Here is a 26364-nt window from a genome sequence, read left to right as displayed (position 1 = left end):
GCCAATAACCTGGTTTTAATTAAGGTGTGTACATCGTTTTCTCAGACATAATGCTACTGCACACTTAATAGACAACAGTATAGTTTAAACATAACTTCGATATGCACTAGGAAACCAAAACATTCATGTGACTTGCTTTACTGTGATATTCGCTTTATGGTTTGGAAGCAATCCTGCAGTATCTCCAAGACATGCGTGTGGACCCAAAGGAATGAGAAGGAAGAAAATAACAAAGAGGAGAAGCCAATGAAACTGATCACGTCTAGGCAGACTGACCAAGCAATAGAGTAAGAAGAAACAATCCGTATCAGCAATGAAAAAGGAGACATCACTACAGACCCTTCAGACAGTCAATGTAGAATAAAGGAATAATTTGGACCATATGCCAATACTTTGGACGGTTTGGGTGAAATGGACATTTGGGGCTGTATTAATAGCAAGTGTAAATGCCTGAGGGTACTAGCCCGGCTGGTGCATGTAGCGGCTGTGGACAGGATAATGTTGTCCAAGCAGTCAGTCTGATGGTGGTGAGTCAGACAGATAGCACTGATCAGAGGGCAGCGGGAAGCCATTTGGAGATTCTGGGCAGAAGAGTGGCCTGGCCAAGCGTGTACTCTGAAGATGCCCTCCAGCTGCTTCTGTATGAAGAATACCTAAGAATAGGTAGCCTTGTAGGGGGCCCTGGTGCCTCTTTATTAGGAGAGCCAGGCCTGGAGCCCAGCAAACAATGGCAGGGTGTGGGAGTGAGAGGGAGGAGGGGAAGGCAGGGCCTGGAGCCTGGCATGGGTGCCACAAATGGGGTTCCAAGAGACACTGGAGGTCGGGGGGGGGCTTTGCTACACAAACCTACAGAGGACATGAAGCCAGGGGCAGCTGGGTGGCCTTCAGGGGAAGCAATGCCTGTTTTTCTGTCCCAGCCCGACAGGAGGGCCTCATACCTACCCCTACTGCGGCTCAGAAAAGGACGCCTGAGGGGTCAGAAGGACCCTTCCCTGCTGGGGCCAGGGGAACTCAGAGCCTGAACACATGCATGACCATCTCCATCTCCGGCACCAACCCCAGCTGCAGGTGAGCTGCATCCATGTGAGGGCACTCAGCCTGGTGAGAATAGGGAGGGTCCACGAGAGGGTCCCAAGAAGGCAGGGCCCTGATGCAGGGAAACAATCAAGAGATGCAGAGACATGAAGGACATGGACTGGGGTAAGCGCCTGCTGCCTCGGTTTATCTATCTGGATTGCGGGCAAGTCGAAGAGAGCCTGGTGTCTGCCCACCCCACCAGACTCCTCCAGGCTCAAGCCCAGGCCGTATGAGGCCCGTCCCAGCCATTCTCCCGTGGCACAGCCTGCACCCCCACCACCCCGCAAAGCCTGAACGAGACGCGCTCTGTCTTCTTCCTACCGCGGCGTGGCTGTTCCTTCGCCTGCACCTGTGTCTCAGCTAGCACCCACGTCTCTCTCACGGGCCAGACTGGGTGTCACCAACCTGGAATGGCCCCCACAAACCCCAGGCTGGGTCAGGGGCCTCCATGGAGCTCCCGCAGCCCCCCAAGTGCCCCAAACAGGACCGTGTTTGCTGGAAGCATGAGAGTGAAGGAGGTTGCCCTTTGCAAGGCGAGGAGTCCGCTCCTTGGAGATAGCAGGCTGGGGCCCCTGTCGCCAGTATCCCTGATCAGGATGGGGCTGGCCCACGAGGTTGGGGTTCTGCCCGTTCCCAGCTCTGCACCTGCATCTCTGAGCCTCAGTTTCCTCACCTGTGGGATGGGGCGATGGCGTGCGCCCCCCTACCACAGCCCACCCGCTGCTACTCACCGAGCAGGCTCTGCCGCTCCTCTTTCTTCCGGGCCTTCTGCTTGGCCTCCAGCTGTACCACAGACAGGGACGGGCCCACCGTGGGGCTGGGGAGGGCGCTGGCGGCAAAGCGTGCCAGCAGGCCCAGCCCACTCTCCTCCAGGCCCGGCGACAGGGCCCGCTCCCGGGCACCCAGCCTATAGCCGCTGCCGCTGGCCTCATCCTCCTCCTCGAGCTCCTCCTCCTCGTCCTCCTCCTCCGAGCTCTCATCTGGCGTGCAGAAAACAGGGACCGAGTCAGAGCCTTAGCCTTGGCGAGGGCTGCCCCCCACCACCCCCTGGCCTGGAGTGGCCTCTGGGCTCCAGCCTAGCCCCTCAGTCCTCAGCAGGGGGCTGCCGGGGATGGATGCAGACCCAGCCCACGGTTCCCCCCACCCGATGGCCCAATGCCCCCGGCCAGCTGAGCCCAATGCGGGCATCCCGGAAAGCCCAGAGGTGGACAGCGGCCTTGTGTGTCAAGGTGGGCTTCTGTGAAGGGCACCAACATGCACCTGTGCTGTGGCAGGGGCCAGACACACGGACAAGGACTGGAGACAGCGCTCTCCACGGTCACACGCACACACGCCCCAACACACAACACAGAGGCAGGAGAGGAGAAGGAAAGAGGAAGCGGAGGGAGGTGAGCAGGGAAGAGGGCCCTGGGGGCTCAGGCCAGGGGTTCTGGGCACAGGTGCCCGCGGCAGCTTTACCAGCTGAGTCCTGGAGGCTGGCGGCAGGAGAAGGTGGAGTTCAGACTCTTCCTGGGGGCCAGGGGACCCCCATGGTTTCAGCCCTGAGAAGGGATCTGGAGTCTAAAGTTGACTCCTGGCATCACTTGAACCCGGGAGGTGGAGATTGCAGTGAGCCAAGATCACGCCCCTGCACTCCAGCCTGGGTGACAAGAGTGAGACTTGGTCTCAAAAAAATAAAATAAAATAAAGTTGACTCCTGACTGGGCGCAGTGGCTCACGCCTGTAATCCCAATGCTGTGGGAGGCCGAGGCAGGAGGATCACTTGAGCCCAGGAGTTTCAGACCAGCCTGGGCAACGTAGAGAGTCCCCGTGTCTAATTTTTTAGAAAAATTAATTTTAAAAAATTAAGTTGACTCCTAGCAATCCCCCATTCTGAGGAGGCTGGGCAAGTGCTTGGCCCTCTCTGAGCCTCTGTTTTCTCACCTGCAGCAAGCAAGGGGTGACCCTCCCCAGCCCACTGGCTCAGCCAAGGGCAGGGTCCAAAGAGAATCATTTGCATGGAGGAGGAAGCGATTTGCAAGCTTAAAGACGACCAAACAGAAACAGGGCCACCCCTGTGACTTGCAGGCAGGAACTGTGCTGTCCCCGTGCCCAGGGAGCTAAAGCCAGCTGTGACTTCACTCATGGGATGCCCAGGAAGGGCAGGGGTAGACTGAGGCCCAACGGGGTTAAGCAGTTGGGCAGTAGAAGAGCAGGCTCGAACCCAGAGCTGGCAGACTGTCTAAAGAAGCCCCAGGGCTGGGCAAGGTGGCTCACTCCTGTAATCCCAGCACTTTGAGAGGCTGAGGCGGGAAGATCTCGAGGCTGGGAGTTCGCGACCAGCCTGGGCGACAGAGCAAACCTTGTCTCTACCAAAAAAAAAATTTTTTTTTTTGAGACAGAGTCTTGCACTGTCACCCAGGCTAGAGTGCAGTGACTCCATCTCGCTCACTGCAAGCTCCGCCTCCCAAGTTAACGCCATTCTCCTGCCTCAGCCTCCCGAGTAGCTGGGACTATAGGCGCATGCCACCATGCCCAGCTAATTTTTTTTTTGTATTTTTAGTAGAGATGGGGTTTCACCGTGTTAGCCAGGAATGGTCTCCATCTGCTGACCTCGTGATCCGCCCACCTCAGCCTCCCAAAAGCGCTGGGATGACAGGCGTGAGCGCCCCCGGCCCCCCAAAAAAATTTTAAAAATTAGCCAGGCATGGTGGCACACACCTGCTGTCCCAGCAACACCGGAGGCAGAAGCGGGAGGATCACTTGAGCTCAGGAGTCCGAGGCTGCTGTGAGTTACGGTGGCACCACTGGAGTCCAGCCTGGGTGACAGAGCGAGACCCTGTCTCAAAAATAAATAGGCCAGCGCAGTGGCTCATGCCTGTCATCCCAGCACTTTGGGAGGCTGAGGCAGGTGGATCACGATGTCAGGAGATCGAGATCAGCCTGGCCAACCTGGTGAAACTCCATCTCTACTAAAAATACAAAAATCAATCAGGCGTGGTGGCGGGCACCTGTAATCCCTGCTACTCGGGAGGCTGAGGCAGAAGAATCACTCGAACCCGGGAGGCAGAGGTCATAGGGAGCCACGATCGCACCACTGCACTCCAGCCTGGGTGACAGAGCGAGACTCCATCTCAAAAAATAATAATAAAAACTTAAAAAAAATAAAGAAGCCCCAGCCTGTCTCTCTGGTTGGTGACTTAAGATGAGCATTATCCGGTAACCTTCCCTGCCTACCTGAGAGTTTGCAGCCCCCAGAGCCCAGCCCAGGCTCACAGGACAAAGGCAGCTGGCAGACAAGAGGCTCCCTGCACACAAACCAAAATCTCCCCCACCAAAAAGAGAGACTGTCTTGAGGCAGAGACTTACTTCCAAGGACAGGCAGGTGGGAGGCCTCAGAGAGCAAACTCCGCCCTGGGATGCCACATCCAAAGTGTTACCCACAAGCAGGTGACAGGGGCGCCTGTCTGCCTCGCGGACCAGAGTGCTGGGAGCGGGAAGGTGACTCTGGGTGCCGCAGGGCTGGAAGGTGACCCCTTCCAGCAAGAAGAGGCAGATGCCAGACCCTCTCTCTCCAGGATGGGGAGCAGTCTAGGCTCGGGGAGACGGACGGGGAAGACGGACAGCCAACTCCACAGTCTCCTGCCAATGCCCCAAGCCGCCTGCTTGCTTAAGCAACTTGTGGCCAAAAGCAGTGGCCCCAGGGGTGCCAATGAGGGCAGAGGTTCTGTCTGTCTACTCGTGTATTGGAGGAAGCCCGGATTTCTGCTGGGCCACCTCACAGAGGACGGTGATGAGTCTGAGGAGTTCGCAGAGGGGTAGAGGGAGGGAGGGAGGGAGGGAGGAGCCAGAGGGAGAGGGAGGAGGTTTGTTAAGAGGGTGAGAGGGGAGACTGGCCCCCAGAGCGATGGATGAAGCAGGCTGGAGAGGCCAGCCGGGCAGGCGGGGACAGGCAGGCAGGCAGTGCACACTTGCGATCATTCACATTGCAGGCGTCACATGGCTCTGTCTCCGCCCCAGTGGGCCACAGCGGCAAAGCAGGCTAAGTGTAGGCAGACTTTCAACAGCGCCTGGGTCCCCCACATCGGGTCTCCCTGGGGTGGGCCAATTTGAGCAGGGTGGTGCCGAGGGGTGCTGGTTAGGGGGTGGGGGCGGAGGGTTGGGCATGAGGCCAGGGATCTTCCCTTCTTGCCACTCAGGTGTGCAGACTCCAGAAATCTTTCCCATCCAGAGGAATTCTCAACCAGCAGGGGCTGCGGCGGGAGGGCGAGCTCTGGGTTTCTGGACGCCCACAACGTCCACACCAGAGCCCAGAAAGCCGGGAGCAGCTCGATGCCTGCATGCTGGCATGGGAGCCCCTCCCGCCTCCCTGCGTGCTTGACAAGGCCACGCCTGCCGCCCCTGCGGGGTCTGGGGCACACTCCGCTAGCGTCTGCGGCAGGCCGGGGAGCAGAGGGGCTCTCAGGACCAAGAAAACCTTTCTGGAGTTATCCACACCTGAGGCAACAAAGCCTGCCAAGGGTTGGGGACGGGGGGGGGGGGGGAAAAAGTCCCATCAAAGTAACCCAAGGAAATGCAGAAAAACTTTTTTTTATTATGATTTAAAGAAAAAAACAACAACAAAAAAAGATCTTGGCTCAGGACATGGGGTTGGCGGTGACAGGTTGGTGGTAAATGTCAGAGCGATCTGCTGCTGCCAGACCCGGTGGGGGCGAACCCCGAGGAGGGAGGTGCACGGAGGACAGAAAGAAAAGCGTTTTGCCTACCTACGGAGCAACGAGCCAGGCTCGCACCCAAGCTCAGTGACCCGCTGCGCCGTCTGCCCTACTCCCAGCCTTCGCTTTGCGTCCAGAGTGCAGCGTGAGAGCAAATGCAAGAGACCAAAACAGACATTCAAAGCGTCATGGGGAGGGGTCAAGGGTGGAGGGATGGTCGGGCTGCTGGAAGAAGCAGACACACTAGAAAAGCCAAGCCAGTTATGGAGTTTAGTACCAGGTCAGCGAGGCCCTATTACCCAAATATCCCTTTCAAGACCTGCTCAATGGTGGACTGGCGGGGGTGGAGGGGGGCACTGAGGAGCCTGGACCTCCCCAGCCTCCCCTCGCCCCCCGCGCTCCCCTATCTGGGTCCTGTCCACTTGGCACTGCGGCATCCAGCCTGGAGCCCCTTCCTAAGAGGCCTAGGGGGCTGCCTGCTTCTCTGTGGGGTCTGAGCTGGGGCAGGAGGGCTGAAAAACTTGGAAGTGGGAACCATGGCTTTAAGGAGGCGTGGGGTGGGGGCGTGCGGTCCAGCCCATGGGGGAGATGGGGGAGAGGGAGGAGGCTGGGGAGGGACAAGGGAATCATAAACTAACCCGACTCATCCACGGACGGCCAGGGCATGGGGAGGCCTCAGAAAATGAGGCTGGCCAGTGGGTCATGGGCCTTTCTTCTTGGCCCGGGCGGCGTTTTCTCTGAGGGGTAGTAGCAGCCCAGGGGAACATGGGCCCTGGGGCATCGTACTCCTTGCCATACCACCTCCTGGTCACCCAAATGGATCTCTGCCAATTTGGAGGGGAGGTCTGGGAGGGGAGGTGGTAGACCAGGAATTCGAGAGCAGGGCTGGAAAAACAGGGCGGGGTGGGGGGACAGCGTTCAGGTCCCGGGGTGCCCGAGCCAGGTCAGACCCAGGGACATGATGACATCCCTCCCCAGGCTTTCCTCAGGGAGTAGCTGACATTCAGGTGTGGCTACCCAGGGCCTGGGGGATCCCTTCGGCTGGCCCTAGGGGGAGTTTACCCTGAAACAAATTCTAAAACCAGGGCTAGGAAAAAATGTCAGAGCTTCACCTGCTTTCCTTTCTTGGGGCATTTCTGGTTGAAGGGCCTGAAAGGCTCACACATGTCTCATCTCAGAAGCACAGTTCTGACACTGGAGACGGCAAGGCCAGTGGGTTCTCAGGGCCCAGGCGGCTCTCTTTTGAGAACCGAGGTGGCTGAGGACTCCGAGCTGAGACCAGGGCAGCCTCTCTCCAAACAAAGCATGACATTCTGTCCCTAGACACGGCAACAGAGCCGCTTTCGTACTGAATGACAGAGACCGGGGGTGTCAAAGGCTCTGGGCCCTGCGCTGCCTACACGCCCTTCAAAACAGAAATACACGTGAGAAGCCAAGTGTTTATAAATAATAGTTTTTAACCACTGGCAAGTAAGAACAGAGCTTTAAGAAAATAAAAGACAAAACAAGCAACTAAAAAACATGATGATGCTGCAGGTGAAGGCGCTTGATTTTAAACCTGAAAAATGAAATGAATGCCAATCGCTACCAGGGATATTTGAATAACACAGGCAAGCGGCAGGCGGCACGGTCCCGTCCCTACTCCTTCTGGGTGGGGAGGAGGGAGGGGAGGAGGTGGGGGAGAAACAAAATGAGAGGGAAGCGTCAACCTAATGTCTAGTAAGGACACAGCAAGAGAGACAAGGCACACAGGTTTAGTTAAAAATGAACTCGATATGTTTAATAAAGCTTGGTATTACCAAAATCGCAGTACAAACATCAAGTCACACGCCCACACGACAGAATTCCATTTACAAAATGTTCCTCGGGAAGCCTCCACCAAACCCGTGCCCAAAGAGAACCCGACCCAAGCCTGGGGTCTCTGGGTGGGCAGAAAAGGTGAGTGCGGGAGTTGGGGGGAACTCGGGGAGAGGGGGAGGAGGGCAGGGAAGAGGGAAAGTGGAGAAAAACGCAGACTCAAAAGCAGTCCATATAAGAGCTCAAAAAGAGCCAGCCGGTGATATTATCACAATGATACAGTACAAATCAAAGCAAAAATCAAAACCATTCAGCTGATTAACAGCAGGCTACGCTGCCAAGAACCCAGATGGCAGCCTTCTCGCGGCCATCCGCACGGGCCTCCTCACCCGCCATCTCTCCCGTGCGCCCACTCGCTTCCCTCTCGCTCACTCGCACGCACTCTCTCGCTAGGAAACACGGAAGGTATTTTGTGTTTGGAGCTAGTAACCTTGGTCAAACGATTCCTCCGAGGAGTCGCTGAAGGAGGAACGCGCCTCGGCCTCTCGAAGCAGCAAACAAAACGGCTGCTTCCTGCTGGTGGCCGGCTTGGGTTTCAGAGTCCGGGGGGCCACCAGGCCCCTCTTGGTCAGCTTGGGGCCGCCAGCCGCCTTGCTGTTCTTTGCCACCATGCCACACAGGAGAGAAGGCGTCAGTTTGGAGCTGGAGGGGCCTTGGGCGGGCCACTCGTCCTTCAGGAATTCTTCGTCTTCCTCTGAGTCCGTATCTGCAGTCAAAGTAGTTTTTAATAGAGATAAGTCACAGGGCAGCGGGAGCTGGTGTCATTGTATTGGTTTCAATGGTTCTGAGAACGCACTGGAAGGTGCCAGAACAAACAGGTCTGAATACCTAGTAGGCAGCCGTGGGAAGGCCTTGCCCAATGTCACCAGCTCCCCTCCCAGTCCAGGCTTCTTCCTTGCTCCGGGTGCCTCGGCCATTGCACGGCATCTTCCGAGTGCTGGACCCAGGCCGTTCCTAGACTGGATGCTTCCAGCCTCACCCACCAGTCACTCCAGCCTTTCCGGGCACCAGGGGATGAGAGGAGCCCTATGCTCAGGAAGGACTGTCCCCTGGTCACGGTGGTCACTGCCTGTCCCATGGGATTACAATGACCCAAGGGCGACAACTGCAGAGGACCTGACTCAGGAGGGGAAGGACTCATGAGAGCAGATCACGCGTTCTCTTCCCAACGCCCCTCCCAGCGGCCTCCTAATGGCAGCACGAGACAGGCCACGGTAAAGGGTGTTTACGCCATGGAAATGGGCAAATGCTGTCACCGCTAGCTATTCCCTTGCTCTTCTTTCTACAAGCCGGTGCGCCGACACACCACTGGTGGCTGCCCCGAAGCCTCCAGCCTCACTATACAATGGAGGACAGGAGTCTTCAAACCTTCCGGAGAGACAACCGCCAGCTTTGGGAGGGGAGCCTGCGAAGCAGGCATTGCTCCAGTCCCCGCCATGCTCATGCCATTTTGATTTGTTTCTCATACTGGGCAAGATGGGAAGACAGGGATTCCAGAGACAGAATAATCCCTTGATCTGCTGAAATCCACTGCCAATGGGGGGAACGTGAACCAGCACAGCTACAGTTCTGGCAGCACCTGCCACCTCCAAGAGAAACCACATGCACGCGTCCACGGCAGGCATTCCTCTGACTGCTCCCACCAACACCTAAGCTTTCACTCCAGCAAGACCCTAACCTCAGGATGGTCCGGCAACTCTGGGGTGGGACAAGGTCCAGTCCCCACCAGGCTACCAGCCCCTGCCCATCTACCAGTCAAAGCACGCTCTCTCTTGTATGCTCCAATCTGTCCCTCCCAAGGCTGTGTCCCAGGCTGGAGAGACCAGTGGGTGACAATCAACTTCGCCTCCTACAAGAACCCACAGGGAGGTTGGGCATGGTGGCTTGCATCTATAATCCCATCACTTTGGGAGGATGAAGCGGGCAGCACACATGAGGCCAGGAGTTCGAGACTAGCCTGGCCAACAAGGCGAAATCTCATCTGTATTTTAAAAAAATACAAAAACTGTTGTATTTTCTATTTGTATTGTATTGTGGTGGTCGGCGCCTGTAATCCCAGCTACTCAGGAGGCTGAGGTGGGAGGATCACTTGAATCCGGGAGGTGGAGGTTGCAGTGAGGCCAAGATCACACCACTGCACTCTAGCCTGAGCAACAGAGCAAGACATCATCTAAAAACAAACAAACAAAAAAACCAAAAAACAAAAACCCACAGGGCATGCCACCGACCCCTACAATCCAAACTGAAAAAGCAAGAGGAAACCGTTCTCGCTTCGACCTCGTCCAGCTCAGCACCTCCCTGCCGGACACACCCCTACCTGCTTGTGGACCCTGCACTCTCTCTGACCCAGAAGTGCAGAAAAGCAGATTATAAAAAAAAGAGGAGCGCTCTGCAGAGCCACGTGAATCCCACAGCCACCATCCCACTGGAGCCAGGCCCACAGAATTCCTCACTGCTACATTAGTCTGTTTCTCTCATCTGGGACAGTGGAGTTTTCAGCAAAGGCAAGATGAAGTGAGGGTGCCCAGCTGACCATTCCCAGACCGGGCACGGCAGCTCACGCCTCTAATCCCAGCACTTTGAGAGGCTGAGGCAGGCGGATCACCTGAGGTCAGGAGCTCAAGACCAGCCTGGCCAGTGTGATGAAACCCTGTCTCTATTAAAAATTACAAAATTAGCTAGGCGTGGTGGTGCGTGCCTGTAACCCCAGCTATTCAGGAGGCTGAGGCAGGACAATCACTTGAACCTAGGAGGCGGAGGTTGCAGTGAGCCGAGATCATGCCATTGCACTCCAGACTGGGCAACAAGAGTGAAACTCCATCTCAAAATAATAATAATAATAAATAAATAAAACGAACATTCCCTCACACGCGCCAAGAGTGAACACACCAGCTTGGAGCACTCCAGAGACCTCAGGGACAGAGCTCATCTCTGACCTTCGGATGGACTCCATCCACATCCGCCTGAAAGTGGGGAATTCTTCCAGCTGTCACCCAGACTGCATCCACCGACCCCACTCCCTCAGAAGATCAAAAGAACAGCAATCTCCCCCCACTTTGCTGAACCCCCTTTACTTTTCCAAAATGAGCAGAGATTGAGAGAGCCAAAGAAAGCCCTTCTCTTTCCCCCCTCAGAGTGATGAGTCTCTGGCACTGTCCCTCCCTGCTTGTGCCCACGCACACTGGCCAGGAGCCTGTGCTGTACTTCTGTGATCACACCCATCCCAATCAGAGAGGCACGGAAGCCACGACACTCTCATACGTCCTCAGCACAGAAGGCACGAGTCAGCAGCTTAACTCACACCCATGGGGAGCATCAGTCCTGGTGACCTGCTAGCCCAGGAAAAACACATGTACCCCAAAAAAACCAGCAGCTTAATCCTGTGCCAAGTGCCACATTCCACTCTCTGCCCACGTGAGCTCACTTAATGCCCTCCAACAGCCCCATAAAGCAAACACTTTTTATTTTCTTTCCTTAAGAAAACACACTTTACTGTATCAGTAAACGTGTCCACTTTTTTTTTTTCTTTTTTGAGATGGAGTCTGGCTCTGTCGCCCAGGCTGGAGTGCAGTGGCCAGATCTCAGCTCACTGCAAGCTCCGCCTCCCGGGTTCCCGCCATTCTTCTGCCTCAGCCTCCCGAGTAGCTGGGACTACAGGCGCCTGCCACCTCGCCCGGCTAGTTTTTTGTATTTTTTAGTAGAGACGGGGTTTCACCGTGTTAGCCAGGATGGTCTCCATCTCCTGACCTCGTGATCCGCCCGTCTCGGCCTCCCAAAGTGCTGGGATTACAGGCTTGAGCCACTGCGCCCGGCCAATGTGTCCACTTTTTGCCCTTGACATTCAAACTTCCCCCTTCTCCGCCCATGAACCGGCCAGAGCCAATCAAAAGCTCCAGATACACAGAACCAGGCAGTTGCCAATGCAAAAGCTCTCCACACGCCCCAGGGACTGGGGATTCCCAGAACAGCCACCACAGACACTGACATGGGCTAGAACCCAGGAGGCTCCTCCTGGCCTCCCTGCAGCAGCCACAAACTTAGCACCTGTCCACAAATACTGAGCAAGCACCCTCAACCAAACAGGCAGCAGGCTCTGGGCCACAAGAGGCCATGACCATGAGGGCACTCCAATCTGGCAGTCTCTTATTAAATGAGATAAAACTCCATTCTTCAGTCCCACCAGGACTGCTCCATTTCAAGAGCTCAATAGCAGCTGGGCAAGGCAGTTCACGCCTATAATTGCAGCACTTTGGGAGGCTGAGGCAGAAGATCTCGAGCCCAGGAGTTTAAGACCAGCATGGACAACATAGCAAGACTTAGCCTCTATAAAAATAAAAATAAGGCCGGGCGCGGTGGCTCAAGCCTGTAATCCCAGCACTTTGGGAGGCCGAGATGGGCGGATCACGAGGTCACGAGATCGAGACCATCCTGGCTAACACTGTGAAACCCCGTCTCTACTAAAAAATACAAAAAACTAGCCGGGCGTGGTGGCGGGCGCCTGTAGTCCCAGCTACTCCGGAGGCTGAGGCAGGAGAATGGCGTAAACCCAGGAGGCGGAGCTTGCAGTGAGCCGAGATCCGGCCACTGCACTCCAGCCTGGGTGACTGAGCAAGACTCCGTCTCAAAAAAAAAAAATAAAATAAAAATAAAATAAAAATAGATTAGCTGAATGTAGTAGTGTGCACCTACGGTCCCAGCTATTCGGGAGGCTAAAGCGGGAGGCTTGCTTGAGGTCAGGAGTTCCAGACTAGCCTGGAAAACACGGAGACCCCATCTCTACGAAAATCAACATAAATTAGCTGCACGCGGTGGTACACAGCTGTAGTTCCAGGTACTCAGGAGGCTCAGAGGGGAGGACTGCCTGAGCCCAGGCGCCAGCCCAGAAAACACAGCAAGACCCTGTCTCTACAAAAAAATTTTAAAATTAGCCGGGTGTGGTGGTGCTCACCTAGTCTCAGCTACTTGGGGGAGCTAAAGCAGGAGGATCACTTGACCCAAGGAGCTCAAGGCTGCAGTGAGTTATGATGGCCCCACTGCACTCCAGCCTAGGCAATAAGGAGAGACACTGTCTCAAGAAACGCAGGGCGCGGTAGCTCACTCCTGTAATCCCAGCACTTTGGAGGCCGAGGCGGGTGGATCACCTGAGGTCAGGAGTTCGGGACCAGCCTGGCCAACATGGCAAAACCCCATCTCTACTAAAAATACAAAATTAGCTGGGCGTGGTGGCACATGCCTGTAGTCCCAGCTACTCCGGAGGCGGAGACAAGGGAATTGCTTGAACCCATGAGGTGGAAGTTGCAGTGAGCCAAGATCGCACCACTGTGCTCCAGCCTGGATGACAGAGTGAGACTCCGTCTCAAAAAAAAAAAAAAAAAAAAAAAGCAAAAACAAAACCCAAAAAACAAAAACAACTCAATAGTGGGCCACAGCCATGATGGCAGCAGGTTCCAGTGAGTAGGTGGGTCAGGCCAAACCAGTTTTAACCCCGAGTCGCCTCTTCGCACCTGAGCGCACACACTCCCTCTGGCTCTCAGGCCTCAGCATCCCCAGCAACAACATGGGGGTACCACTGTCAGAGCTGCCACAGACACAATAATGCCAGTGAAGCCCTGCATCCAGAGCCCAGCACTGGGCGCTCCATAAATGCTGTTTCCGCCAACACTTCGCTACAAAGCTGTGGTCTGCAACAGACAGCATGCTTCCTGTGGGTAGGGGAGTCCAGTCACCTCTAGGACCCTCAAGAGCAGTCGCACTCCAGACCTGTCTAGGCCAAACAGCTGCAAAATCTATGACGCGCAAGGCCTCCACGCCAATGGCATCCGGAAGGCAAGCGGACGGCGGGTAAGGAGAGCGCTGGCGGACGTCGGCTTCCAATCGCCAATCAAGGGCGCCCACCAATCACCGGCACCAGGCCGGCATCACACTCGCCAATCACAGGCATATCCGCTTCAGACGGCCTCCCCCCAACTTCCGGCTTGGGGGCCATGCCAAGCCTAGGCACTTTAGTGCGCCCCAGAGAGAGAGACAGAGAGAGAGAGAGAGAGAGGGAGGAGGAGAACGGTGGAGAGAAGAGGGGAGCGAAAGGGAAAGCAGCGGACCAAAGGTGGCGCGGCATCCGCTACTTACTGTAAGAGTAGCTGCTCACTTCCGAGGCGAACGGGGAATGGGCCGACTTGGGCTGGCCTCTGGCCTTGAACCCCACCTCCATCTTCCTGGCTTTGGCGGCCCTTTTGTGTTTACCTTCTCTGGAGGATTTCAGAGACAGGCCGAGGCCCTTGGCCATCGCCTTCCTGTCCTTCCCCAGCAGGCTGTCGTAAGGAGTCAAGTACCTGCCGCAGCCCCCGCCAGTTTTCGATTTCCCCCCAGCACTGTCCGAAAACTTGAAGGGCGACTTCAACTTGTCCTGCTTGGTGAGGGAGAGGGCCTTGTCGAGCTTGCTTGCCAGCTGCTCCTGGTCGCTGGCCATCTTCTTCTTCTTAATCTTTAGCTGGAGAGGGAAGGTGGGTCATGGGTTAAAAGATTTGACAAAACAGCGTAGTGGGTGTCTGTGCACATGCTCTGCCCAGCCTGGGCTCCAATCCTTCCCCTGCCTCTGTGATTTAACTCCTCTTAGCTTCTATATCTATAAATATACATATTTATATATATATTTATATATATATATACACACACACATATATATATATATTTAGAGACGGAGTCTCGCTCTGTTGCCCAGGCTGGGGCGCAGTGGCGCGATCTCGGCTCATTGCAACCTCCACCTCCCAGGTCCAAGCAATTCTCCTGCCTCAGGCTCCCGACTAGCTGGGAGTCGGAAGTCACTGCAGCCTCAACCTCTGGGCTCTGTGACCCTCCCGCCTCAGCTTCTCTGGTAGCTGGATGAATACAGGCGTGTGCCACCACTCCTAATTTTTTTTATTTTTATTTTTGTAGTGATGGGGTTTCACCTTGTTGCACAGGCTGGTCTCCAACTTTTAGGCTCAAGGCATTCTCCCACCTCAGCCTCCCAAAGTGTTGGGATTCCAAGCGTAAGCCACCACAACTGGCCAGCTTCAATGTTTAACTCTGTAAAATGGGGATACTTGTGTCTGGCATTACAAGGTGCTTCTGAAGATGAACTCGGGTAAGGTATGCAGTGACCACAATGTCTGGTACAAGGTGACCACTTATTAAACAGCCAGTGCTGTGGTTACATTAATCCCTGGCCCTGGCTTTCCGTGGCACTGCCTGCTGTCTCCTAAGGAAGCACTTGCAAGTGCTGCTGCCAATGGCCTGGAGAAGGCAGCTGGATTAAGAGAGGAGGAAAGGAATCAAGATCAAAACCCCAGATTGAAGCGCAGCTGATATGCCTCAGTCACCTACAGCAGCTGACAAAGACTAGTGCACAGTCCAAACCAGTTTGCCCAACTAAAGGGGCCAAACCTGCCAAAAAAAAATGCCTCAAGTGTTCCTTGGATGCCTGAAGCAGAAAGAACCATTAGCGATTTCACAGATTAAACTTCTGCCTGCACGTCTATTGTCAGCTGTAGTCATTTGTTGAAGTGAAACATAGCAGTTTCAAAGCCATTGATGCCCACGTTTGAACATTTTATCCTCGATTTTCTTTAATCAGGTGACATTTCTTAAGAAAAAGTTGGGATGGTGGCAATTAAAACAAAAGCATCCCTTACCACAATTTTAAAGTAAAAATATCTGGTGTACACACTGGCGATCGTTCTCTTCCTAGACCCCGTCTCCCTCCTTGAGCCTGCCCCAACAGCCCCATAAAGCAGGTGACAATATCTTAACTCTGACTCCATAAACACTTCTTATTTTCTTAAGAAAACATGCTTCTCAGCCAGGTCAACCAAAATACCCCTCAGCCGGGTGCAGTGGCTCACGCCTGGAATCTCAGCACCTTGGAGGCTGAGGTAGGCAGATCACCTGAGGTCAGGGGTTCAAGGCCAGCCTGACCAAGATGGTGAAACCCTGTCTCTACTAAAATACAAAAATTAGCCAGGCATGGTGGTGGGCGCCTGTAATTCCAGCTACTCGGGAGGCTGAGGCAGGAGAATCGCTTGAACCTGGGAGGCAGACATTGCAGTGAGCTGAGATTGTGCCACTGCAACTCCAACCTGGGCAACAGAGTGACTCCGTCCTCAAAAAAACAAAACAAAACAAAAAACTACCCCTTTGCACTGGGCTTTATGGGAGGGATGACAAGGTACATTAGTATTTACAGAAAGGCACCCTTAAGTGGATGATTTCAATGCTCTGAGAAATAAGAAGACTCAAGGAGTTGGCTCTCAGCCCATTTACCCCTGGAGAGTTCAGAGAGGAAATTACCATGGCACCAAGCCCTTGTTTCTTAGAACTACAGAATGGCAAAGCCACTCATTAAACAATTACACCGTTAAACAACAGAGCAATTGCATTATTTGGTTAAGAACTTGTATCTCTGCTTGGCTTTAGCAAAGGGTCATACAGCACACGGAGGGAGATAGCTTTAGGTCTCCTGTCTCTGAGGCTGTGTTACTTCGGTAGGTCTCTGACCTCCTCTGGGCTTAATCTCCCCTCTGTAAAATAGGATTGGAGAAGAGTCGTCATTCTGGCACTAAGACAGCCACTTCTAAGGTTCTGTACAGGAACAAGGGGCCTGCAAAGGGAGCGTGAACTCTTAACTACCCTCCAGACACTCCCTGAAAGATCTCACACACCTGGAAGAGTGGGTTACTCACCTGACTGATGAAGTCAGACGAGGCCTCATGTTCATCCAAGTCTGGTTCCTCCCCCTGGCTTTCCCCATTCCGACGAGGGCATCATGTTCCTCCTCAGACCCCTTGTGTCTCTTTCTTATCCCTGCTCCCAGCTCATAGTCATCTGATGTCAGCAGAGACTTGCTGTTCAGCCTGAAACGCAGACGCACTACGGGTCAGCACCCTGCCAGACAAGACTTGCGGGCTGGGGTCCACCCTCGTGGCCCTGAAGGTTGGGCTCTGGACCCTGAAGCGTGGACAGTGATGGGCAGAGTGATGGGCGTGGGGAGATGGATCTTGTAAATTACAACAGTGCTGGAATTCTGGGATATTTGTGAATGAGGCAGAATGAAGTTTAAGGTGAAAGAAGGAAAAAGCGTTTTCTTTCTTGTGTGCTTTCACGCGTACACTCACACACATCTCTGTGTGGTCAGATACCTATTAACCATATCGTGCACAGAACAAAGATCAGAAACGCCACGAATCCACCAGGATGGCAAGGGGGAGTTTAGGACATAAGTTTACACGAAGAAGGATTCCAGTCTGTCTTCTCCAGCAAGGAAAAAAAAAACAAAAAAGGAGCCATTTGCTGGTCTCCGGAATCCCGTGCGCAAGTGGCAATGGGGACACAGACATGGCTTAGAAGCCCCACTTGCTTGCTTTAAGCTGAAACTTCACAGGTGATCGAAACAGCCAATCTGTACTTGGCACTCACTCACTGTGTGTCTTGCACTGTTAGTGACATATATCTTGGCCACAAACGTTTGGTGCTGCTGCTGTATTTTATTTTTTTTATTTTTATTTTTTGGATGGAGTCTCACTCGGTTGCCCAGGATGCAGTGCAGTGGCTCAATTTCAGCTCACTGCAGCCTCTGCCTCCCAGGTTCAAGCAATTCTCCCACCTCAGCCTCCCGAATAGCTGGGACTACAGGCACACACCACCACGCCCGGCTAATTTTTGTATTTTTAGTAGAGATGGGGTTTCTCCATGTTGCCCAGGCCGGTCTCAAACTCCTGACCTCAACTGATCCGCCTGCCTCGGTGGCCTCCCAAAGTGCTGGGATTATAGGCATGAGCCACCGTGGCCAACCTGTGTACTTAATTTTTTTAGATGAGAAAATAGGCTCAGAAAAGCAGACACCTGGCCTGAGGTCAGTCACACTAAGGGATGGTGCTGGGACTCAAGAATAGGAAATTTAACCAGTGCAGGCCACACCCCTGACCACCACACTGCTAGTGGCCGCAGCCTCCTGCCGTCTTCTCCAGGAAACTCTCCCTGCCCCTGCTGTGGCCGGCGAGGGATATTTCTACCACTCTCCATCCTCTCTTCACTCAGAAACATCCAAGGATGTTAAATGCAAGACGTGGGGGCCTTGGGGCTGTTTTATCCTGAGAAGACCTGTGGCCTTCCTACTGCCTCTCCTGTGCCCCCCGAAGGCTCCCGGGCTCCTCCTGCTTCCTCAGGGCAGGTCTTGAGCCACCTAGCGTCTACTCCACGCTCCTGTCCCAGGCTCAGAACACTCCGGCCCCTTTCCTTGACGGGCCCCTTTCCGCCCCTGCTACAGACACCGAGGGAAGGATGAAGCATCTTTTCTGTGTACGCCTCGCCCTGCGGGAAAAGCTCTCGTTCCAGCTGGCGTTCAGAAAGACCCACACAGGCGCCCCACAAGGCTGCGACCGCCACCCGAGGAGGAGCTTGTCCCCAAGCGCCAGAAGGAGCCAGCCCTGGTCTCGGGGGCAAGCCAGCAGGTCCGGCATGGCGGAGACCGAGCCACAGCCGGGTCACAGTCCGTCCCAGCAAGCAAGGCTGGCAGCCCAGCGGGTCCTTCCGCAGGGAGGAGGCGCATGTAAAAGAGGAGGAATTAGGCCCTAGGCGTGAGGAGGCAGGCGTGGCAGGAAGACAGGTGAAGCGCTGGGTTAGGACATGGGAAAAATCTGTCGCAGGAGCCATCCATCCACTTCAGCACTGGCCTCGCTCCCTCCTGGCCCGGGCAGCACAGTCCGTGCTCCCCAAGGGCCACTGCTGCAGGTAGGACAGAGCCCGAGGGACGCGAGGTCCCCCAGTACCCCGAGGCAGGCCCCGCGTGGGGCCCGGGCTCCTCCCCTCAAGCTGTGTGCCAGTCCCCGACCCACCGAGGGGCCAGCCTTACTTTCCGCTACTGTGGCCGCTCTTCCCTCTCTTGCGGGGGGGCGACAGGGTGCTCGGGGCGTGGGTCCGTTTCCGCGGCCTGCCAGGGCCTCTGCGTGCCAAGCTTCTATGGGGTTCCTCGCGCCTGTCCCTTAAAAAGAATCACACGCTTGGCTGTGACGCTGGGGTTCGGGCGGGACATGGAGAACGGGCACACGACGCACACACGGCGTCGGGTCCACGCACACCTCGACGGCTGCTGCGCGCCTGGGGGCCTGACCGGCCGGGGCGGGGCCCCACGGGGCGGGCGGGGGACACACTCACTCGGAGTCCCGGCGGCGCTGCAGCTTCACCAGCTCACGCTGCTTCTCCTTGTACTGGCGCTGGACCTCGGCCAGCCGCATCCGGAAGTCCAGCTCCAGGGCGTCCATGTCCTCCAGGGAAGACTTCATGGCGTACATCTGGGGGAAGAACCGGGAGAGGAGGAGGGGGTGAGGACGCCACTGCCCAACGACGCCCACCGCCCACCCAGGTGCCCCGAGGAAGGGGAGACGGCACTGGGAGCTGGGGCTCGAGTCCCACCGCTGCCACCTCCTAACTGAGGCCATGGCCTCATCGTAGGCAAAGGACCCTGTGCTGGCTCTGCGGGGCTGTGGGAGAGCTCAATTAGATGGCATGCCTGAAGCACAGCACTTGCGTATGACACCTGCTCCATCAGTGAGGGCCACTGTGTCATTTATAAACGGAGGCTCAGTGAGGGGATGCTGCAGCCCCAGGCCCAGTGGGCACCTAAGGCCAGAGCTACATGTGACCCTGGGCTACTCTCTTGCCACTGGATCACACCGCGACCTGTATGGTGTGCCCGACATGCTAGCAGATGGGTAAACTGAGTCCCCGAGAAGGGCAACCACTTGTCTGGGACCACATAGCATGTCAGCACAAGGAACTGAATGTAGCTCAGCCCTCTCTGGCGCCAAAGCCAGCCACGCCCGAGCAGAAGGGCACCTCCACAGAGGGGACTCCCACCCGGCCTCAGCCCGCGAGCCCCAGGGAGGAAGCAGCCGGCCACTCACCCGCTCCTCCTTCTTGCGCATCCAGCTGTACTTCTTGTTGGGCTTTAGCTCCCGCGGGAGCCGCAGGTTCTTGAGCGGGTCCACTACAGGCCCATCCAGCACCTCCCTCAGCATGTGGCTGCCCGCTGCCAGCAGACTCTCCAGTGAGGGCCGGGCCACCAGGGCCCGCTCCGCACCTGCAGACAGGAGGCAGGTAACAGGGCGCTGCCGCCACCGCCCCACCCGACCCCAAACGGGGATGGCAAGGCCCAGGGCAAGCACAGGCCCCAGGCCACACGTACCCATCCCCCAAGGTGCTGAGTGGACAGAGGCCTTTGTGACATGCCGGAAGTCCTGAGCATCTCTCAACAAGAACGGGGGAGAAGGACGGGCACAGTGGCTCATGCTTATAATCCCAGCACTTTGGCTGGCTGAGGCGGGCGGATCACCTGAGGCCGGGAGTTCAAGACCAGCCTGGCCAACATGGGAAAACGGTGAAACCCCATCTCTACTAAAAATAACAAAAACTAGCCGGCTGTAGTGGCACACGCCTGGAATCCCAGCTACTCAGGAGACTGAGGTGGGAGAATCACCTGAACCCAGGAGGCAGAGGTTGCAGTGAGCTGAGTTTGCACCACTGCATGCCAGCCTGGGCAATAGAGCAAGACTCCATCTCCAAAAAAAAAAAATAGGCCGGGCGCGGTGGCTCACGCCTGTAATCCCAACCCTTTGGGAGGCCGAGGCGGGCAGATCATGAGGTCAGGAGATCGAGACCATCCTGGCTAACACGGTGAAACGCAGTGAGCCGAGATGGCTCGGCTCTGCACTCCAGCCTGGGCGACAGAGCGAGACTCTGTCTCAGTCCATCTATCAACAGAACAGGAGAGAAGGCAGCACGCCCGCCACAGGGTCCTGTGCTCTATTCCCAGAGTACACTGGGCACAGCAAAACCTCCAGAGGGAGGGCCTCCAAAGGCCGAAGGGTACTTCCCAGCAGTACAGCTCTCCTTTCACTTATTTGCATGTACATTTTTCCGTAGCTAATATACATGGCTCTTATAATCAGAAAAAAGTCCAGGATGAAAAATACAAACCAAGCAGAAAGGTATAAAAAAAAAAAGACAGTCTGCGGCCGGGCGCGGTGGCTCAAGCCTGTAATCCCAGCACTTTGGGAGGCTGAGATGGGCGGATCACGAGGTCAGGAGATCCAGACCATCCTGGCTAACACGGTGAAACCCCGTCTCTACTAAAAAACATACAAAAAACTAGCCGGGCGAGGTGGCGGGCGCCTGTGGTCCCAGCTACTCGGGAGGCTGAGGCAGGAGAATGGCGTAAACCCGGGAGGCGGAGCTTGCAGTGAGCTGAGATCTGGCCACTGCACTCCAGCCTGGGCGACAGAGCGAGACTCCGTCTCAAAAAAAAAAAAAAAAAAAAAAAAAAGTCTTCTTCCTTCCTCCTGCAACACACAGGTCCCCCCCTTGGGACCCTTGGGAGGCCACTGTGGGTGCAGTTTCCAGAAGACAGTTCCAGAAATGATTATGCATATTCAAATGCACATGACATCCACGGGCATCTTTTAAAATATAAAAATAAGCTGGGCGCGGTGGCTCACACCTGTAATCCCAGCACTTTGGGAGGCCAAGGCAGGCAGATAATTTGAGGTGAGCAGTTTTGAGACCATCCTGGCCAACATGGTGAAACCCTGTCTCTACTAAAAATTCAAAAATTAACTGGGCATGGTGGCCAGCACCTGTAGTCGCAGCTATTCGCATGTTGAAGCATAACTGCGTAAACTCAGGAGGCAGAAGTTGCAGCGAGCTGAGATTGAGCCACTCCAACCTGGGCAACAGAGTGAGACCCCGGCTCAAAATATATATATATATAAATGTAAACTGGGTGCCTGCAGTCCCAGCTACTCGGGAAGCTGAGGCAAGAAGATCACTTGAACCCAGGAAGGTGAGACTGCAGTGAGCCACGATCACATCTGCACTCCAGCCCAGGCAACATAGCAAGCCTGTCTCAAAGAAAAAACGTACACACACACACACACACACAAACACACACCAACACAAATCTCAGGCTGGGCACGGTGGCTCATGCCTGTAATCCCAGCACTTCTGGGAGGCCGAGGTGGGTGGATGGCTTGAGGCCAGGAGTTTGAGACCAGTCTGGCCAACATGGTAAAACCACCCCGCTACTAAAAATACAAAAATTAGCTGGATGCGGTGGTGACCACCTGTAATCCCAACTACTTGGGAGGCTGAGGCACGAGAATCGCTTGAACCCTGGAGGCAGAGGTTTCGGGGAGCCATGATAGCCCCACTGCACTCCAGCCTGGGCGACAGAGGGAGACTGTCTCAGGGGAAAAAAAAAAAAAATCTCAACACTGTATCACACTTTGCTTTTTTTTCTGCTTAATGTCTTTTCTCAGCACAAAGCAAACATTTACCTCATTATTATCAGCTTGAACCTTATAAAAATTGCCATCTCTAAAGGTCAAAAACACTAGAATGTCAGCAATTTTAAATGGTCAAACGTGCAAAGAAGGAGCTGACGCAGAATCATGCGAGGGGGCGGGGCGGAGGAGCAGCCTAGAACCCTCTTGAACTGATGAGTTTTGATTCATCCAAGTCAGTCATCTCCCATTCATGGCATTTAGGTTCTTCCCTATCTTTTTTTTTTTTTTTTTTTTTTTTAAAGATAGGGTCTCACTCTGTGCCCCAGGCTGGAGTTCACCATCACACATCACCACAGCCTCAAGCCCCCAGGCTCAAGCAATCGCCCTGCCTCAGCCTCCTGAGTAGCTGGGACCACGGGCACATGCCATCACACCCAGCTAGTTTTTATATTTTTTGTAGAGATGGGGTCTTGCTGCGTTGCCCAGGCTGGTCTCGAACTCCTGGGCTCAACTGATCCTCCCACCTCAGTCTCCCAAAGTGCTGAGATTACAGGCGTGAGCCACTGTGTCCAGCCTCCTGTCTTTTTGTAATAGGAGCACATGGGCACATAGCTGGGACACGTGTGGTAGGAAAAGCCTCACCAATGTGATGAATATGACCAGGTGTGTGCAGTTCTCTCTCTCTCTCTGATAAATACTCCCCCAACCCTCCAGAAAGAGTGCTTCAACCACAGAGATCTTGCTTTGGTCTCCACCAAATTTAAATGAGTCCTATTACAATTTTTTAATTGACATTTCATTTTTTTAATGCAGACGAGGTCTCGCCATGTTGCCCGGGCGGGTCTTAAACTCCTGGGCACAAGCAGTCCTTCTGCCTCAGCCTCCCAAAGTGCTGGGATTACAAACGCGAGCCACCATGCCCAGCTGACATTTTCTTTGTGATCTAAAATACCAATTTTTGGCCGGGCGCAGAGGCTCACACCTGTAATCCCATCACTTTGGGAGGCCGAGGTGGGCGGATCACCTGAGGTCAGGAGTTCAAGACCAGCCTGACCAACATGGAGAAACCCCATCTCTACTAAAAATACAAAAAATTGGCCGGGCATGGTGGCCCATGCCTGTAGTGCTAGCTACTCAGGAGGCTGAGGCAGGAGAATCGCTTGAACCCGAGAGGCGGAGACTGTGGTGAGCCGAGAACCATATTCTCTATTGGCAAAGATCCACAGACAGACATGACTAATGATGCTGCTGAGGGGGGAGCTTCTCTTCCTTGGCACCATTCACATTTCACTATTCATTCGCATCCCTGCTGAGGGCTGTCCTCTGCCTTCACTGTAGGGTGTCTTGCTGAGTCCCTGCCTTTACCCACTAGATGGCAGTAGTGCTCCCCCCAAGCTGTGACAACCAAAACTGCAGTTGCCAATGTCCCCTGGGGGAACAAAATCACCTCTAGTTGAGAATACTTGTTTTGCTCTTCTTATATCTTTTTTTTTTTTTTTTTTTTGAGACTGAATCTCACTGTCATCTCACTCTGTCGTCTCACTCTGTCGCCCAAGCTGGAGTGCAGTGACAATCTCGACTCACTGCAACCTCCGCTTCCTGGGTTCGAGCAATTCTCCTGCCTCAGCCTCCCGAGTAGCTGGGATTACAAGTATGTGTCACCACGCCCAGCTAATTTTATTTTTAGTAGAGACAGGGTTTCGCCATGTCAGCCAGGCTGGTCTCGTACTCCTGACCTCAAGTGATCCACCTGCCTTGGCCTCCCAAAGTGCTGGGATTCCAGGCGTGAGCCACTGCGCCCAGCTGCTCTTCTTATATCTTTAGGGAAACTGAGGCCACAAAGCCGCAAACCTGATCAGCTCCCAAAGGCTGATGTTAGATTGAAACCGTCTCGCCCACCCCACGGTGATGCCTCTGCGCCACCTACCCCTGCCCCAAGTTCCTGCGAGACGTGGAGTCTACAATGTCAGGTAAGGACGGAGGGCTGCTCTGTTCTCCAGGAGGGGACCAAGGTACAACTGTGTCACCTCCTTCACCCTCCCACAAACCTATTTTCCCGAAGCTCTTAACTGATCAGACAAGGGATGCCAAGCAGTGAGGGGTTCAGTCATTTCCCCACTAATTTAATATGTGAGAGTCCTAACCGCCCCGTAACCTCAGAAGGTGACCTCTGTGGGAGACAGGGCTTTTGCAGAGGTGGTCAAGTTCAAGTCATGACAGTGGGTCTTAATTCCATAAGGCTGGTGTCCTACTAGGGTGGAGAATTCTGGGCTGGGTGCAGTGACTCACACTTGTGATCCCAGCACTTCGGGCGGCCGAGGTGGGCAGATCACTTGAGGCCAGGAGTTCAAGACCAGCACAGCCAACATGGCGAAACCCCATCTCTACTAAAAATACAAAAATTAGCTGGACATGGTGGCATGCACCTGTAATCCCAGCTACTTGGGAGGCTGAGGCAGGAGAATCACCTGAACCCAGTAGGCAGAGGTTGCAGTGAGCTGAGATCACACCACTGCACTCCAGCCTGGGCAACAGAGCGAGATTCTGTCCCAGAAAAAATTTAAAACAAAACAAAACAAAACAAAACAAAACAAAACACACACACACACACACACACACACACACACACACACACACACACACACACACACACACACACACAAAACCCAATACCAGGTAGGAAGACCAAGGGAATTTTTTTTTTTTTTTTTTTTTTTTGAGATGGAGTTCCACTCTTGTTGCCTCGGCCTCCCAAAATGCTGGGATTACAGGCGTGAGTCACCACGCCCAGCCGACCAAGGGAATTTTGATTTTCTTCTACCAAAAAAAAAAGTTTCTATTGAACTATTTTAGTGAGAGAAAAGCAGCAATGAACTTTAGGACAACGGCCGCCCAGTGGGGAAGGGGCGTTGCTCACACAGGCCAATGGGAGCGTGGCTTCTCCAGGCTTCCTTGAGGGTCATCTGACCATGACAATCAGAAAGCCTTGAAAAATGTGGCCTTGTTTGGACCCAACAGTTCTACCTCTGGGCATATAATCCAAGGCAATTCAGAGATATGGACAAAGATTTTTTTTCTTCAAGGATAACCATCTCGTTATTTGCAACAGAAAAAAATAAATAAATAAACTTTGTTTTAAAGCAAACGAAAATGCCTGACCATCTAAGACTGGGTCATCGAGGGCCAGGGCCACCACCAGGCAGAAAATTGGGCAGTTCCTAAAACAATGATTTTTTTTTTTTTAACCACAGCTTTAAGCTGGCAGCTCATGCTTGTAATCCCAGCAATTTGGGAGGCCAAGGTGGGAAAATCACTTGAGGTCAGGGGTTCGCGACCAGCCTGGCCAACACGGCGAAACCCCATCTCTACTTTTTGTTAAAAAAAAAAAAAAAAAAAAAAAAAAAAAAAAATTAATTTAAACCCACAACTTTGAAAACTGTTTAATAAAGAACATTTTAGCCGGGCGCGGTGGCTCACGCTTGTAATCCCAGCACTTTGGGAGGCCGAGGCAGGTAGATCACCTGAGGTTGGGAGTTCAAGACCAGCCTGACCAACATGGAGAAACCCCGTCTCTACTAAAAATACAAAATTAGCCGGGGTGGTGGCACATGCCTGTAATCCCAGCTACGAGGGAGGCTGAGGCAGGAGAATCGCCTGAACCCGGGAGGTGGAGGTTGCGGTGAGCCGAGATCACGCCATTGCACTCCAGCCTGGGCAAAAAGAGCGAAACTCTGTCTCAAAAAAAAAAAAAAAAAAAAAAAAAGAACATTTTAAGTAAAACGGTCGGGCATGGTGGCTCACGCCTGTAATCCCAGCACTTTGGGTGGCCAAGGCGGGTGGATCACTAGAGGTCAGGAGTTCAAGACCAGCCTGGCCAACATGGTGAAACCCCATCTCCACTAAAAATACAAAAAGATAGCCAGGCATGGTGGTGCGTGCCTGTAATCCCAGGTACTCAGGAGGCTGAAGTAGGAGAATCACTTGAACCCGGGAGGGCGGAGGCTGCAGTGAGCCGAGATGATGCCACTGCACACCAGCCTGGGTGATAGAGGGAGACTGTCTCAGAAAAAAAAAAAAGCATGAACCGCTGTCAGCCTACGAGAGTGAATCTCAGTGTTTTTGCCAAAGCTAGCAAGAAAGAGGTGGCGTCTTTTGTGAGGCTGCTGAGCAGGCCCAGGGATCTGGGAGGAATTGACAGACCACGCCCCCCAACCCAATGAAGACGGTTAAGCGACAGTAAGTCGGCCTTGAATGAGGCCAACAGAGAGAAAAGTCGAACAAGAGGGAAGGAGATAGGGACACAGAGAGAGAGACTAGGGAAGGTCCTGTGTAGGAGAAGAGAAACTTGGTTTCTTGGCTTGAACACCTAGATCCAGCCATACCTGAAATTACCTAATTACTGCTGGACTTCAGTTCCAAGAGCC

At 54.2% G+C, this 26364-nt stretch overlaps 1 protein-coding gene across 1 annotated transcript in view; it reads right to left on the bottom strand.

The window, feature by feature from the left end:
- The window catches only part of LOC105497371 (trinucleotide repeat containing 18), a 124623-nt gene that overhangs the window by 43667 nt on the left and 54592 nt on the right, over window positions 1-26364 (bottom strand). The window contains 8 exon segments of the mRNA XM_071095381.1: window positions 1809-2057; window positions 8059-8334; window positions 13755-14115; window positions 16346-16380; window positions 16383-16516; window positions 18514-18642; window positions 18816-18952; window positions 19565-19740. Of these exon segments, the coding sequence (XP_070951482.1) occupies window positions 1809-2057; window positions 8059-8334; window positions 13755-14115; window positions 16346-16380; window positions 16383-16516; window positions 18514-18642; window positions 18816-18952; window positions 19565-19740 (1497 nt within the window).

Source organism: Macaca nemestrina, chromosome 4 (assembly GCF_043159975.1).
Source record: "Macaca nemestrina isolate mMacNem1 chromosome 4, mMacNem.hap1, whole genome shotgun sequence".
Taxonomy (NCBI): domain Eukaryota; kingdom Metazoa; phylum Chordata; class Mammalia; order Primates; family Cercopithecidae; genus Macaca; species Macaca nemestrina.
This window is presented reverse-complemented; position numbering and strand designations above follow the sequence as displayed.